At 41.0% G+C, this 15336-nt stretch overlaps 1 protein-coding gene across 2 annotated transcripts in view; it reads right to left on the bottom strand.

The window, feature by feature from the left end:
- WARS2 (tryptophanyl tRNA synthetase 2, mitochondrial) overlaps positions 1 to 15336 on the bottom strand; it is a 66135-nt gene that overhangs the window by 18229 nt on the left and 32570 nt on the right. For both annotated transcript variants that reach the window (XM_080647999.1, XM_080648000.1), the window contains one exon: positions 2602 to 2682. In XM_080647999.1, the coding sequence (XP_080504125.1) occupies positions 2602 to 2682 (81 nt within the window). The remainder of the gene's footprint in view (positions 1 to 2601; positions 2683 to 15336) is intronic.

Here is a 15336-nt window from a genome sequence, read left to right on the forward strand (position 1 = left end):
TGAAGAGAAATTTTAATCTCCCAATCCTAATTACCTGCATTGATCTTTATGTGCTACAGCAGTGAGAGTAAAGTGATTCCAATGAACTGGACAAATTGCATAGACCAGAATATATCCTTAATGGGGAAGCTGATGGAAACACCAGAGGTGACATCAGAAATATTTAATAACTGGTGAGCAAAGGGTGCCAGCTATAAATTACTAGTTTGTACCCACTGAATATGAGCCCTAGTAATACCAGCTCCCTCCTGCGGTTCAATAGTGCTGATGGGTAACTTGGTTCTCTGAGTAGGGCTACTTATTAGCAGGGAGCACTGTGGTGTAGTTCACTGGTAATTGCATATCATTACATGTAAAATGATAAATAGGTATTTTGGTGTGTAGATAAATCTCATTTGATTAGTTAATAATAATCACTCCTCAGAGGTCCTATTATTTCTGAATAAACTGAACAACTAAATGCATGGACTAGCATGATCCCAAGGACCAAGCTCAACAAGGCCCACAACTCGGGCTTCCCCCACCAACGTGCAAACACACCCCTTGAGTCGGGGTCTGAAAGGCAAAAGCTTCTCGCTCATAATTCAGTTCTGGTTACTGTTCAACTTAACTGTAAGCAGGAGTTTCTTGCTTACAGCAACTAATGCTATATAGGACACTCAGAGAAAATTTGAAAGTTTGAACTTCAGTGTATCTCCTTCTTACAAAGTCCATGATAAACGCCAGTTGGCAATGATCACTGGGTAAAGATAATGAAAGTTTAATTTGGAAATGAGCAAATGGGAAAAGAACTCAGTTGTTTAAAATTGTCACTACTTTAGATTTATAGTCTTTTAATATTAGAATACTGAATCTTGAAATTACAAAGAAAAGGGAAAGATGTGGAGAGCACTAATATTTATTGAGTGCCTATTATCAACCCCAGATGCTTTACATCTGTATTATCTCATTAATCCTCCAAATAACCCTGACCTCAGCAGCTCTGAGCCCACCTTTCTAGCCTCTGGTCCCACCCCTCACTGTGCCAATCAAAACCAAGGTAGGAGCTCTTAGATCTGGCCACAGCACTGGAAACTTTCCTTTTTGTCTTTCACACTTTCTATATATATATTTATTTATTTATTTATTATTGATTTCAGAGAGGAAGGGAGAGGGAGAGAGAGAAACAGCGATGATGAGCATCATTGATCGGCTGCTTCCTGCACGCCCCCTACTGGAGACAGTCTGCAACCAGGACATGTGCCCTGACCAGGAATTGAACCATGACCTCCTGGTTCACAGGTCGACGCTCAACACTGAGCCACGCTGGTGGGCCCTTTCACACTTTCTGAGTACTGGGTTAATTGCCTTTTCTCGAACAAACTACAAGCCTCATGAAAGGGGCTGTGTCCACTTGCCTGTTGACTGCTGTGGCTCAGCACCTAGCGTGGCAGGAGACTTGCAGGAGCATCACAGATATTTGTTCACGAAGAGATGACCACGGAAGGCAGTAACGTGCTCTAGGTCAGTGGTGGGCAAACTGCGGCTCTTTGACCAATGAGTTTGCCAACCACTGCTCTAGGTGAAGGCTGGCACTTGAAATCCATGTTTTCCCCACAAACCAGGCATTGCAGGCTCGTGGGAAGGCTTCTCCAGGATGTCAACAGGACATTCACTAGTGATGTGTTATCAGGAGGCCCTTAGACACTAGTTTAGAGTGGGGACGTCTCCCATGAAATTAGTATTCAGTTCTTAAAAAGAGGGTTTCAGCATTCCATTGGGTGCTGGAGGGCTTACAATCAACCAGGAAAAGCCTGGCCTAAAACCAAAGCATTACACAGTTTTGTTGGTAACGCTTGTCAGGTAATGACGCTGCAGCATTATCAATATCTTCTCTAAGCTCCGTCTGCGTATCTCTGCAGCGGACACAGAGGCTGCTGAACCATCTTGCTGGAGAGCAGCTTGAAACTGGAATTAGCCTTGACAGAGTCAGGGGCTATCTGCCCTTGGGTTATCCAACTGCAAAAATAAATGGAAGTAAAGTTCTATGAATTATCCAATTCACCTTTCTTAGTTAAACTTCTAAGAAAAAGTGCAGCCTTAGTTTATCTGTGGGTTTGAGCTGCTGCCTGGACTCGACTTGTTTAAATGTTAAATAAAATAGGCTGTCTCTTCCCCCCACAATGGAAACATTCTTGCCTCACTGCCAGGTAATTCCAGTGCCGATGGGATAACTTTAGAGTCCGGTAATCCAGAAATTGTGATTGTTAAGTACAATGTGGTAGCTTCAAGGTCATTACCAAGTTTATCCAAAGGGCCCTGTGATTCAGCCATACACAGATCAAATCAAGTACGTTGGATATTTTGATACAGTTTTTAAGTTGGAAGGAATCTTAGAGAACCCTTTTCGTTTCCATTTAATACCCTGAGACACAGAGTTTAAACACAGCTTTTCTAGTCACTAGTGAGTAGCAGACCAGGAAGGCAGTAAACTTGGGATTCCCAGAGCCAACTACAAAAATAAGCAGGGCGGGGTGGGGGGGGGGGAGGAGTTGGGAGTGGGGAGCTGTAATTCGGACCTTGAACTCCTTTCTGTTTGTTAATCAGATTACTGGCATTTACCTTCCACTGGTGTAAATGTTGTAATCGGGGTAGTCTGACCATGCAGGTAAGGATCCAACTTAATTGTGTGTGTTCAGCCACCTAAAGAAATAAAATAGAACATTAACAAAGGTGGTCAATACTTCCTTACATTCATGAAAAAAACTAAACAGACGACAGGTATCACCTTAAATGGCTGAAAATACCCCAAATCAAGGTAATTTTGAAAAAGGACAGGTGAAGGGGACTTGCACAGAATTTTAGGTGAAGGAGAAATCTTCAAAACCAAACAATATGATTGCTAGTATAGTGTTTAAATCCTCTTTACAACATCCCTAGCAAGACTGTTTTGAGAGGATTTCATTAAGTCCTGAGACATCTGTTCCATCTTTAAAAAGCCAACGTTATTAAGAAACACACACACACACACACACACACACACACAGGTTCAAATCCAGTGGAAATGCTAACTCTCTGAAAGCACCCTGGCAGTGGCTCCGTGGGTTGAGGTCATCCCGTGCACCAAAAGGTCACCAGCTCCATCCCCTATCAGGGCACATGCACAGGTTGTGGGCTCAACCCCAGTAGGGGGCATGCAGGAGGCAGCTGATGGATGTTTCTTGCATCGATGTTTCTCTCTCTTTCCCTCTCCCTTCCTGTCTCTAAAATTAATAAAAAAATATTTTTTAAAAAATAAAATAAATATATGAAAGCAGCTATGATACCTTACATGTAAATGGTAGAGAAAGGTACTGGACTTAAAGATTGATCCTTTAGACCTAGAATAATTTGAAATTTAGGAATCACTTTATCATCCCAAACTATAATTTCTATTGTCCCTCCTCTTCCTTCTTTTTTTCTCTTGTTGTAAAAGAAGAGGTCTAGCCCTGGTCGGGTGGCTCAGTTGGTAGGACTGTTTTCCATGCACATAAAGGTTGCAGGTTTGATCTCTGGTTGGGGTGTGAACAGGGGGCAGCCAATCCATGTTTCTCACATCAATGGTTTTCTCTCTCCCTCTCTCTCTAAAAATCAATGAAAGCATGTCCTCAGGTAAGGATTTTTTTAAAAAAAGGTCTAGTCAATAAGAAAATATAACATTTTCCCAATTTGTTTTTGTTGCAACCAAATTTAATCAAGTAACCAAACCTGGTTACAATTGGGATGATTCCTGGGCCCAGGCCAGGTTCTAACTGATGACCTGGAATTTAAGGCCCATGCATCTTGTTTCTGGACCCCGGGGATTCCGAGCCCTTCATCCATTGTGGCTTTATTTGTGTCCATATGATTTCCTTCAAAAGCAGAGACCGTTGCCAACTCTGAAAAGTGGCCCCAAATGTGTTCTTTGTGGGTTTTGCAAAAGGAACATGAAGGAATGGGGCTGAATCAGCACAGGCCTATTTTACTAGCAAGGAATCGCCATCTGGCGTAAGCTAGTTTCTCATTTTTCCCCTCAAGTCATGGAGAGGGAAGAGTTGTTTTTCACGTATTTGACAAGGAATCGCTTTTCAAGTTTTGCAAGTTGCTGGGCTGAATCTGTCATCTTTCTTCCAAGAACCATTCAGGCTTCACTGAGGCAGCGACTTTGACAGCACTGTCCCTGCAAATTGCTAACTGCTGCCGCTGCCGTAAACAAACAGCTATCAGGCAGAAACAGTGAGGCTGGATGGAAGCAAGAGGATTCTGGTTGCTTTTAATCATCAAGCAAAACACATTCCCATTAGAAGTAATACAAGAGCTTGTTTTCTGGCATGAAGTTGGAGAGGATTTCTGTTTCTTCTTTACTGAACTGGGGAAAGAAATGACAGCACAGAAAATAACAATGGGCGTGAGGAAAGAGACAAGATGACCCCTCTCCTTCAGTCCCGGCTCATGTGCTCAGCTTGGGCGATACGCAAAAAGCTAGCACCAGGTCTCCAAGAAGTCAAGTATTTCCCTTGGAGTAGCTTTTTATGTGGACATATGGAATGAGACTTTCATATTCTGCAGAAATCTTCCTGGTGTTTCCAAATAAGGGGGCAGGAAAGTAATCCAAATTATATCTTAGACATAAAAATGTAGGTAAAAAGTCAAAGAATTGATTTTCACAATTTATTATTACTAATGAAATAAGAAGGGTAGTGCTCTTCAGGACTTGGTTCTTTTAATTTACTCATATTCAAGACAACTGCTTGGAAAGGTTTAGATTTTTATCTGGAGAAAAGTGAAAATGGTATTTAAATATAGTCTGTTTTGAGTTATGTTGTGAAACCACAAAATAATAATATAATGTTTTAGCCACAGAAAAACAAAAGCCTGGACCGATAAGGTGGCCATCCACAAACAAGCCAGTACTGACTGAAGTTCTGACCCCCTAATCATAACAGTGAAGACACATGCGTTCGTCAGAGCAGTTCTGCCTATATTGTTTGCTGCTGTTAAACAAGAGTCTGACACAATGTAGGTGCTCAATAAATACTTGAATGTATGAGCAATATCAAAGGCCGCAGAAAGAATGGAGAGGACCAGAAAGAATCCATCAGAGTTAACAACAGACTTGGTAATCCAGGCAAAAGCAGTTGCAAGGGAGTGACTGGAAGCTAAAGTACAGAGAGGTCGGTTGAAGTGTGAGTATGCGGCAGGACCTGAAGGCAGATGTACAAGGAGTATGGCAGAGTGGTTAAGAACTCTCTCTTTGGAGTGAGGCTGCCAGGATCATAAAGCAAGTTCTGCCACTTATTAGCTGGGGACCCTGTGTAAGTGACTTAACCGCTCTGTGCCTCAGTTTTGTCATTTAGAAAAGGAGGTTAATGATAATATCCACCTGACAGGGCTTAGAACAGTATCTAGCACACAGTAAGCATTCAATAAATGGTAGTTCTTTTTATGGATACTTTATAGGAAGACTTTTTTTTTTTGTTTTAACTTTTTATCTTGAGATGATTCACATATAGTTGTAAGAAGTAATACAGAGAGATCCAGTATACCCTTCACCTGGTTTCCCCCAATGGCAACATCTTGCCTAACTATAGTACACTATCACAACCAGGAAAATGAATTTGACACAATCCATCCACCCTATTTAGATTTCACCAGTTTTACACGCACTCATTGTGTGGGTATACTTAGTTCTATGCAATTTTACCAGATGTCTTTCTTTTAAAAAATGTTTTTATTGATTTTATAAAGAGAGGAAAGGAGAGGAAGAGAGAGAAACATGGATGAGAGAGAATCATTGATCGGCTGCTTCCTGCACACCTCCTACTGGGGATCAAGCCCTCAACCCAGGCATGTGCCATGACTGAGAATCGAATTGGCGACCTCTCGGTGCATAGGACAACGCTCAACCAACTGAGCCACACTGGCCAGGCTGAAACATTTTTTAAAGGAAGGATAGAGATGGCAATAACCAGTAGGGTTTAGAGAATAAAATTTTGTTTTATTTTTTAACTAAGGACAGACCTACTTTTCAGAACATCTTCCAGAGAAACAGGAGGGGAAATAAATATAAGATGAGGTTATATCTTGTGGGATAGAATCAGAGAGCAGAAAGTTAGAGGACTTCACATCTAATGGGCTCTATTATCTCTGAAAATAGAAGACAGGGTGATTAGAAACAAATGGGATAAGGAATATACTCAACGGAATTGCTGGGTTTGATAGGAAAGAACAAAAGATCTTTTGGAATAGAGTTATATAAGGCTTGATGTCTTGGGGATGTTTTTGTGAATTAAAAAGGGCAATCATTTGTAAAATACACTCTTTGGGAAACATTGCTATTCTTCATAGACGAAAGTGTTCTGCCTAAATGATAGGTCTTTAAAATTTTTTGCAGAAAAATTAAATCAGTTGCATCTTTAATTTTCTTTGGCCCATAAAGATTTTTTTAACAGGATCCAAAAAGTACTAATCACAAAGCAAAAATCTGGATAAATTAAATCACATAAAAATTGACAACTTTTTTTATCCAACGCCACCATTTAAAGAGGGGAAAAGGCAAGTTACAGAGTAGGAGGTGATATATGCAAGTCTATGTAGAATATATTGGTATACAGATTTCATAAAAAACTACAAATTCATAAAAGAAAAGCAGAACACCCCATGAAAATTGGCCAAATGCATTACATGCAAATTAAAGTGGTATCACTGTGATAGCACTACGTACACATCAGAATGATTAGAGTGAAAAGGCTGAATAATACCAAGTATGGCAAGGATATTAAGTAAGTAGAACTCTCATATACTGCTGTGGGATGTAAACTGGTAGTACATCAACTTTAAAAACTGTATCCACTAACACTCAACATTTATATAACATTTGAGCAAGGCAGTCCATTTCTAGGTATATATCTAACAGGAGTGTTCTCAAAAATATATGTACAAGAATAAAATGTGACAGCCCCAACTGTAAGCATTCCAAATGTCCACCTATGTAGAATGGATAACTTATGGTATATTCATACAATGGAATGTTACAGCAATGAGAATGAACAATTGCATTCAACAACACAAGTCAATCTCAGAAACACAATGTTGAGTGAAAGAAGCCATACACCATACAGTATGTGCTAAATAATTCAAATGATATTAATTTCAAAAATGTTATCTTGGGAGAGGGATAGTTAGCGGCTAGAAAGGGCAGGAAGAGCATTCTGGGTGTGAGTCGCATGGGTGTGTTCAGTTTGTGACAATAGGTAAGAGGCTAGTAAATCCAACTACAGTGGTCTTGAATAAAATAAATGAAAACCTTGTTGTTGTTTAAAGCAAGGTGGAGGGACTTCTGGAATAGCCGAGTAACCCCTGAAAATCTGCACCTTCACAAAAGCAATGAGAACACTAGCAAAAATTGTCAAAGTCAACTTTTTCTAACTCTGGAAGTTAACCCACGGTGGCAATAATCTGAAGAGTATTTTTTTAACAAAAATATCTGCATCTCAGTAAAATCAAAGAGCTTTGTGGCATTTTAACTCACCCTATTCCCATCCACCTCTCTCCAGGTCGGTGGTAGCCATGGAAACCAGCAGCCTAGCTGTCACAGGAAGGGGATGACTGGGTTGGGAGTGCCTCATAAAGGCCCATCTCCAGAGAACTGTCACTACTGGACCTGTCTGACAGCTCCCTGGAAAAGCCCCATGTGCAGAGTTTGCTGTTATTTCACTCTGTTGGGAAAACCCCATCCCTAGGACGTTTTTCAGAAATAATCAGCAGCAAAGACTTAATATTGCAACTTAGCCTGAGGTGCTAATTAGCCTGAGGTGCTAATACCAGCAGGGGAAAACAAGAGGCTGGTCAAGCAACCTAAAGAGAAAAGCAGCAAAAATGATATGCCCATTGAGTGCTTTGAAAAGACCTGACATATTCCCGGACATCTGGAAGGCCACATGCATGTGCAGGGCTATGCACATGTCCAGCAAAGACCTGAGAAACCCCTACTCGCTCACCTCTGTCTCACTTTACGGCCCCGTGTAAGCCCCTCAGCCAAGGATTCAAAGTATAGGATCAAGGCATTTGGAAATTTCTGTTCAATCCGTACTTGAGCACAAGCTAACCCAGCAGAGACTATGGTGGCCAAACATGCCAATGAAAACAGACTATAGAATGACTGCAAAAAATCACTAAACAAACCATAACAATGAACCATAGGTGTGGGGTGATTTCATTAGTGAATTCTAACGGTTAAAAAGTTAATACCAATTCTTCACTAATCTCTTCCAGAAAATGAAAAAGGAGGGCACACGTCCTACTCATTCTAAGAGGCCAGTATTACCTTGATACAAAAGCAGGCAACAACATCACAACAAAAGAAAACTGTAGATCAATGCCCCTTGTGAGTACAGATGCAAAAATCCTCACCAAAATGCTAACAGATGAATCCAGCAACATATATAAAAAATGATACAATCTGAGCAAGTAGGATTTATTCCATAAATGCATGCTTGGTTTAATATCCAAAAATCAATCAATAATACCACAATAATCTGGACAAAGTAGTACTAGTATAAGGCTAGAATACATAGATCAATGGAATATAATTTAAAGTCCAGAAATAAATCTATACATCTATGGTCAACTGATTTTCAACAAGGGTGCCAAGACAATTCAGTGGCGGAGAGATGCCAGAGTTGCCAGTGTGTTTGGTGAGACTCCCCTTCTCCTTAAACCCATTCCAACCAGGTTTTCACCTCTACCATGCCATGACCACTCATCACTGTCGGCAATGGAGATGGTATCAAGCTATCATCGACTTGACATATTTAGCAACATTTGACACAACTGATGACTTCTTCCACCATGATTCATTTTCTTGACTTGGCTCCCAGATACTGCATTCCTGGTTCTTCTCCCTATCTCATTATCTCAATAGTTTCTCTTCTCAGTCTCTTTGTGTGGTTCCCACTCATCTCCCTGACCTCGTATGATTGCAGGCACCCAGGTTTTAGTCCTTATTTCTTTATTCCCATTCTTTTTGGCACTCACTCTGCAATTTCATCTCATCTCATGGCTGCAAATGCAAGCTGTATAACTGATGACTTCTAAATTCATAACTCCAGCCAGACCACTTCACTGAACTCCAGACTCATATATCCAACTATCTACTCAGCATCTTTCTGTGGCTATCTAATGGCATCTCCAACTCAACACTTCCAAAACCAAACTCCTGATCGTCCATCCCAAACCTGCTCTATCCACAGCTGTCATCTTTGTTGGTGGCAACTTCATCTTTGCAGTTACTTAGGTAAAAACTCCTCTTTTTCTCATACTCTGTATCTAACCCACCTGCCAATCTTGTTGCGTCTACCTTCAAAATATCTTCAGAATCTTACCAGTTTTTACCACTGCTGCCGCTACCCCTCTGGTCTAAAGTACCATCAAATCTCAGCTAGATTCCTTCCTAACTGGTCTCCCTGCTTCCACACTAGCTCCCAAACTGTCTATTCTTAACATAGCAGCCTAATTGACCCCTTAAAACATACACCATGTCACTTCTCTGCTCAAAATCCTGCACGGGGATGTCTAAATAAAATATAGCATATTTATATAATGGCATATTATACAACAAATAGAGGAAATGAGCTAGATTTGTGTGTATAAACAAATATCACAAAAACATAGTGCTGTGTGAAAAAATAAAATTTCAAAAAGGTACTACAATGTGACACCACTTATGTAATTAAAAAACACACAAATCAACATATTCTATATTATTTATAGAACTGTACGCAAAAAAAGGTATGAAAAACTGACTAGATTGATACACATCAAATCTAGGATTTTGGTTGCCTTGGGATAGAGAAAAGGGATGCAGGGAAGAGGGGCAAAAGGAATAGGCAAGGAAAAGAATTAAAGGGGCTCTCAACCTTGTAATTATCTATAATAATAAAAGCATAATATGCTAATTAGACTAGATAGCTGAACGACCTTCAGAACGAAGCCAGGGCTGCAAGAGCCGAGGCAAGCCACCATGGCTGTGAGGGCCAAGCCCCTTGAGCGAATTTCGTGCTTCGGGCCTCTAGTATTTTAATGTAAGGAAGTCAAGCAAATATAACAAAATGTTAACAATATTCATCCTTGGTATTGGGAACATGAATGTTTGTTATACTATTTTATGCATTTAAAAAATTTTTCCAAAATATTCAATTAACAAAAAGCATACAGAATAGCATGATTTCAAAAGATATAGTTGCTAGGTATCAAACCCATTTAAGCAATTAATTGGTTCAGTTAATACTGGATCAAATGTCTAAGATAACCTCAGTGTCCCTTGGAATTTTACTATTTCCCATAAATGTTATCTTCCCAGGAATCAGGTCCTGTTTTGGTTAGGACACCTGGAAAACCGTTCGGACTCACAAATTCCCAATTACCATTTCCTCTCAGAAACTAGTAATTTCATGCTAAGTTATTTTTATTAGACTCTTATCATGCCCATGACAAATCCCCTTAACAGGAACCTTGTTTGGGGATCTGATTTTAATTAAAAGAGCTCTGTTATCAATGATAAACTCTCATTCACTCCCTTCAACTAGTCTGCCTCCCGTCAGTACTTATGTTCACCAATGAACATCCCTCAGCACACATATGGATTTTTCTATATTTTTTCTTAGTTCTATACTTCCAAAGCTGAATAAACAACTTCTATCAGTCTGCTCCTGACTTAAAAGCCACCTCCATCTAAATTCCATTGCTTGTTGTGTATATGTGTGTACTTGTGTATTTTTTATCTATAGCATTAGACTATGCTGGGTAGCAACCCCAAATATAAGTGGCTTACCACAATGGTTTCTTTCTCATTCACATTACATACTGGTAGTTACAGGCTAGTATAACTCTGCTTTATACACCTTCTCATTCCAGGACCCAGATTGAAGAAGTACCCCCATCTAGAACATGCTATTCTCAAGTTAGAAGGAAAAAGAGCAAGAGAGTTAGAATAAACAAAGAACTCCTATGACTCAAAACAAAAAAACAAACAACCTGATTAAAAAATGGGCAAAGGACTTGAACAGACATTACTCCAGTGAAGTAATAGAAATGGCCAACAAGCAAAGAAAAGATGCTCAACATCAGTCATCACTGGGAAAGTGCAAATAAAAACTATATTTTTCTGAGTATTCAAAACAAACAACAAACTCTTTTAAAAATATTTTTATTATTGAGTAGAAAGAGAGGCACTGTTATTAATTTGACACACGCCCCCCGTTCCATCTTCCAATTCCACTCCACCCATAAATAAATCAAGGAGCCTGGGTTGTGGGCAGTATGTGCGTAGTATGGTAGGATGAGAGGAAGTTATCATCTGCTAGGTATTATACATCATATTGTTTAAATATCCCATTATAGACATAAAAAGGGGGCTCAGAGAGCTTGAGTACTTTGCCCAGTGTGTCACAGTGAGGTTCAGGCTTGTGGCCCAGAATGGAGGAGATGCAAACACTACAACTTGCTCATCAAGTCACACAGGAGCATAGATATGGGGGAAAAGTGGTACTACCTGCAAACTTCCTAGAGAAGGAAATAACATGAGGCGTTTGGCTATTCTTATTTATGCCATGGGCCATTTAGATCCTTTGCCGCTCCCTGGAAACTTGGGAGATGATGCCCGTTTTACAAATAGGTCCCTCAAGTCCATCCATCTGTCAGATGTTTGTTTGCTTCTTTTCAGTTATGAGTTGAACATGCACCTGTTATTGGTGGTCTAACCACTTGAGAGGTCAAATCAGTACTCAGATATGCTTCCACTATTACTAGGACCAGTGAAAACACAAGAGATTCTCTGTCCAAGGTTAGGCCACAGCGTTACACCTCTCAGATAAGAGGCCATGGTGCAGGCATAACTTTTGTTTGTATTCAGCGAGCCAAGATTCATGTAGTCCGTTCCACGGGCCTTCATTCAGAAACTGATTCCCCTGTAGCTCCCTTTCCTTTATTATTATTGATTTTAATTTCCTGGGAAACACAACATGACTCTTTAGCGAATGAGGCCACATTCCAAAGCCGCAGATTCCGTTCTCCTCCCTCTACTCTTCCCTGGCCGGTTTGGACCCTGTGTAACATGACGTCTCATGGTCGAAACTGTCCTTTGCTCCTGGCCTTGCAGGAAGGCATGCCGCAAGCTACGGTCTCCAGCTTTTATTTTCCATCTGCAGGGTGATTCACTGCAAGGAGAGTAACAGCTGAAGATGTGGAGACACACACCTCACAGACAGCTGTGGGAATCAGATTGGATCTGCACTCGAGCATGCTGGAAATAAAAGACCATTGACTTTGGCATTGGGATGAAAACCTCTGCCAAACACACACAGACAGTCTCTCTCTCTCTCTCTCTCTCTCTCTCTCTCTCTCTCTCTCTCTCTCACACACACACACACACACACACACACACACACACACACACACACACACCTTTCAGAGAGACTGTACAGTCCCCACATATGGCAAACATATTTTCGGGGAAGCACCATGACTAGAGGCCAGTGGGAGAGAAAGAAAAGGAAAATAATGAGAAAAATCTTCAATAAGCCTAAATTGTTCCAGTCAGACCGCTGAGAAAGAATGCAAAGGATTGGAGATGAAAATTATTGGTAAAATCAGCATTATAACCTAGCTAAATTCTTTCCTACTTCAAATGTTACTAGAGCTTACTCCGAAGACAACAGTAGCACCTGGGGAACGAGCCTTTCTGTTTAGCTGGAAGCACTCTGCCTAACACAACAGACATACGTGAAAAGGGTACATTATCTAAAACAAAAATGTTTTCCTCTAATTCACAATTTCAAATATTCTTAATTTTACTTGTAAATAACTGCGTGTGGGGGAGGGTGCGGGGGGGAGGAATATATATATATAACTAATTTTTTCTAAATTTAAATTCTTTATTGTTTAAAGTATTACATGAGTCTCCTTTTTCCCCCATTGACCTCTCCTCAGCCCCTCCCACCCCCCAGCACATGCCCTCACCCCGCTGCTGTCTGTGTCCATTGGTTTTGCTCATATGCATACATACAGGTCCTTTGGTGATCTTTTACCACCTTACCCCCTGCCTTCCCTCGTAGGTTGGACAGTCTGTTCGATGCTTCTGTGTCTCTAGTTCTATTTTTTGTTCATCAGGTATAACTAATTTTAACTGGCATTGGCTTCCAACACTTTTAAGTACAATTGTACTCTAAATTTCTGTTTTCTCTGTGACATATTTAATGATCAATTAAATGCACTGTGAAATTCCCAACATAAAGGAACTAACAAAATCCTTGTTAGAATGTAAACAACTGGTCTCTAAGTTATGTTTTATAAGAATTGATTTATCAAATTTTCTAAAAATAAAACCAGAGAAAAGACTCCAGTTTCTGCTCTACGGAGTTATTGGTGAAAGTTAATCAGATCGCCTGAAGGAACACAAAAAATCTGATGACTGAAAGTGGTGGAGTGGAAGAAACACTGGCGTGGTGTTCTTGGGGCCTCATTCTAAGGGCTCTCCTTAAACTGAGTTTAGAGTTTCACCCCGAGGGTGGAAGGGAGGTGCCGATGCATTTTAAGTAGAAAGATGACCATGCGACAGTGTGGGAAATGGACTATCCATTTCTGAGACTGACACAGGAGTAAAAGGGTAATTAATTGTCCAGGCAAGAAATAATGACGGCCTTGAGGTCAGTCTGCCTCTCCACTGCCCGTGTGCAATCAGCTCCTGAGGCAAAGGGCTGGTGGAGGCAGAATAAGGTTCTTCCCATGAGTGTATCTTCCAGAAGTGGTACCTTGGGGAGAACAAAAGTCCTGGATTTGCCACCTTCTAGCTGTATGACCTCAGGTAGCTAATTAAGAAGATATATTTGTTAAGCATTTTACTAAGTATGAGGAACCCCTCAGAGATGGATTTAAGTGTATTTTCTAATTTATTTACTCTTCTCATACCTTAATTTATTCATCTGTGAAAGAACAGTAATGCCTGACTTATATGCTATTTTGAGGATGAAAAGAGAGATCATATACATGAAAAGGCTTCATAAATCTTAAAAAGGTTAGCTATCTAATAAAGATTGCTTTCAATATTTTTTCCTAGATCTAAAAATGCTATGAGCATTTTCTTTCCAATCCCCAACTATTGGAGACTCCATAGGTTGATGAAAACAGTTGTTAATTGTTGATTTGTATATTGCAAGACATAAAATATGAACAACTATTAACGCTGGCGGTCTTGATCTGGCATCTAGAAGGGTTCAGGAAACCTGGAGAAGGGGCTGTGTGTAAATTAATAGAGTCCAGAGACGAAACATAATTTTGAAAGGCATTTGGGGGGGCAGAGGAACTTGGCTGAAGAAACTAAGTTCTCCTTGTCTCAGGACCCCTTGCTTTTTATTAAAACAATTTGTCCTAAGGCAAGGTGGAGATATACACATCAAAGGCCAGGGTTAGGTACAGAATCCATTGTCAGATTGGGGAATTGCTTTCGGCTGTTCAGGTGTTTGGCCAACAGGAGGCAATAACATGTAGACTGAGATGCCCTGAGCTGTCTGGCAGCAAGCAATCATCCTTTTCAGGTTTTGGGAAATGCCTTTAGCCATTCCCAGCAGGCGATAACATATGTGACTCAGCCCTTGTTGAGTCCCCAAGTTCCATCAACCTTTCGATAAAACTCTTGCAATTATGACATACTGGAATTGGCTTCTGGCAAACTATGATGATATTTTCACCTTCCAGAACACTGCAAACATGAGGTCAGGTGTTTAAAATAATAGCTGCTAAAGAGAGACTAGTTTATTTGATTACTAGTGGCCTGGTGCACAAAATTCGTGCACATTAAAAGGGGACTAGTTAGAGGAAATAATTTAATATTGCTATGTGCCCTTTCTCTATAATAGAAGTGTCAGAGATGAAAGAAAATTAGTAAAATGTATATGAAAACCTTCCTCCTGTCAGAGTCTGGGGCTTACCATGGGACCCAGAGTCAAGTCCCAGCCCACCCACATGTGCCTCAAAATCGCGTGAGACCCAGACCTGGCCAGCCCCCACCCCCACTGAGGTCCCCTGTCAAGCCCCGCCAGGTGGGGACATGGCCTGAGGTCCCCCATCAAGCCCCGCCGGGCAGAGGGTGTGGTCTGAGGTCCCCCAGCATGGCGCTGGGGCAGGGGGAGCAGCCTGAGGTCCCCTAGCCCAGCACCAGGACGGGAAGCGCACCTTGAGGTCCCCCGTCAAGGCCCGCCAGGCGGGGGGCATGGCCTCAGGTCCCCTGGCCTGGCACCGGGGCAGGGGGCGTAGCCTGAGGTCCCCCAGCCTGAGGCCAGGGCA

The sequence above is a fragment of the Plecotus auritus genome, assembly GCF_963455305.1.
Source record: "Plecotus auritus genome assembly, chromosome: 12".
Classification (NCBI taxonomy): domain Eukaryota; kingdom Metazoa; phylum Chordata; class Mammalia; order Chiroptera; family Vespertilionidae; genus Plecotus; species Plecotus auritus.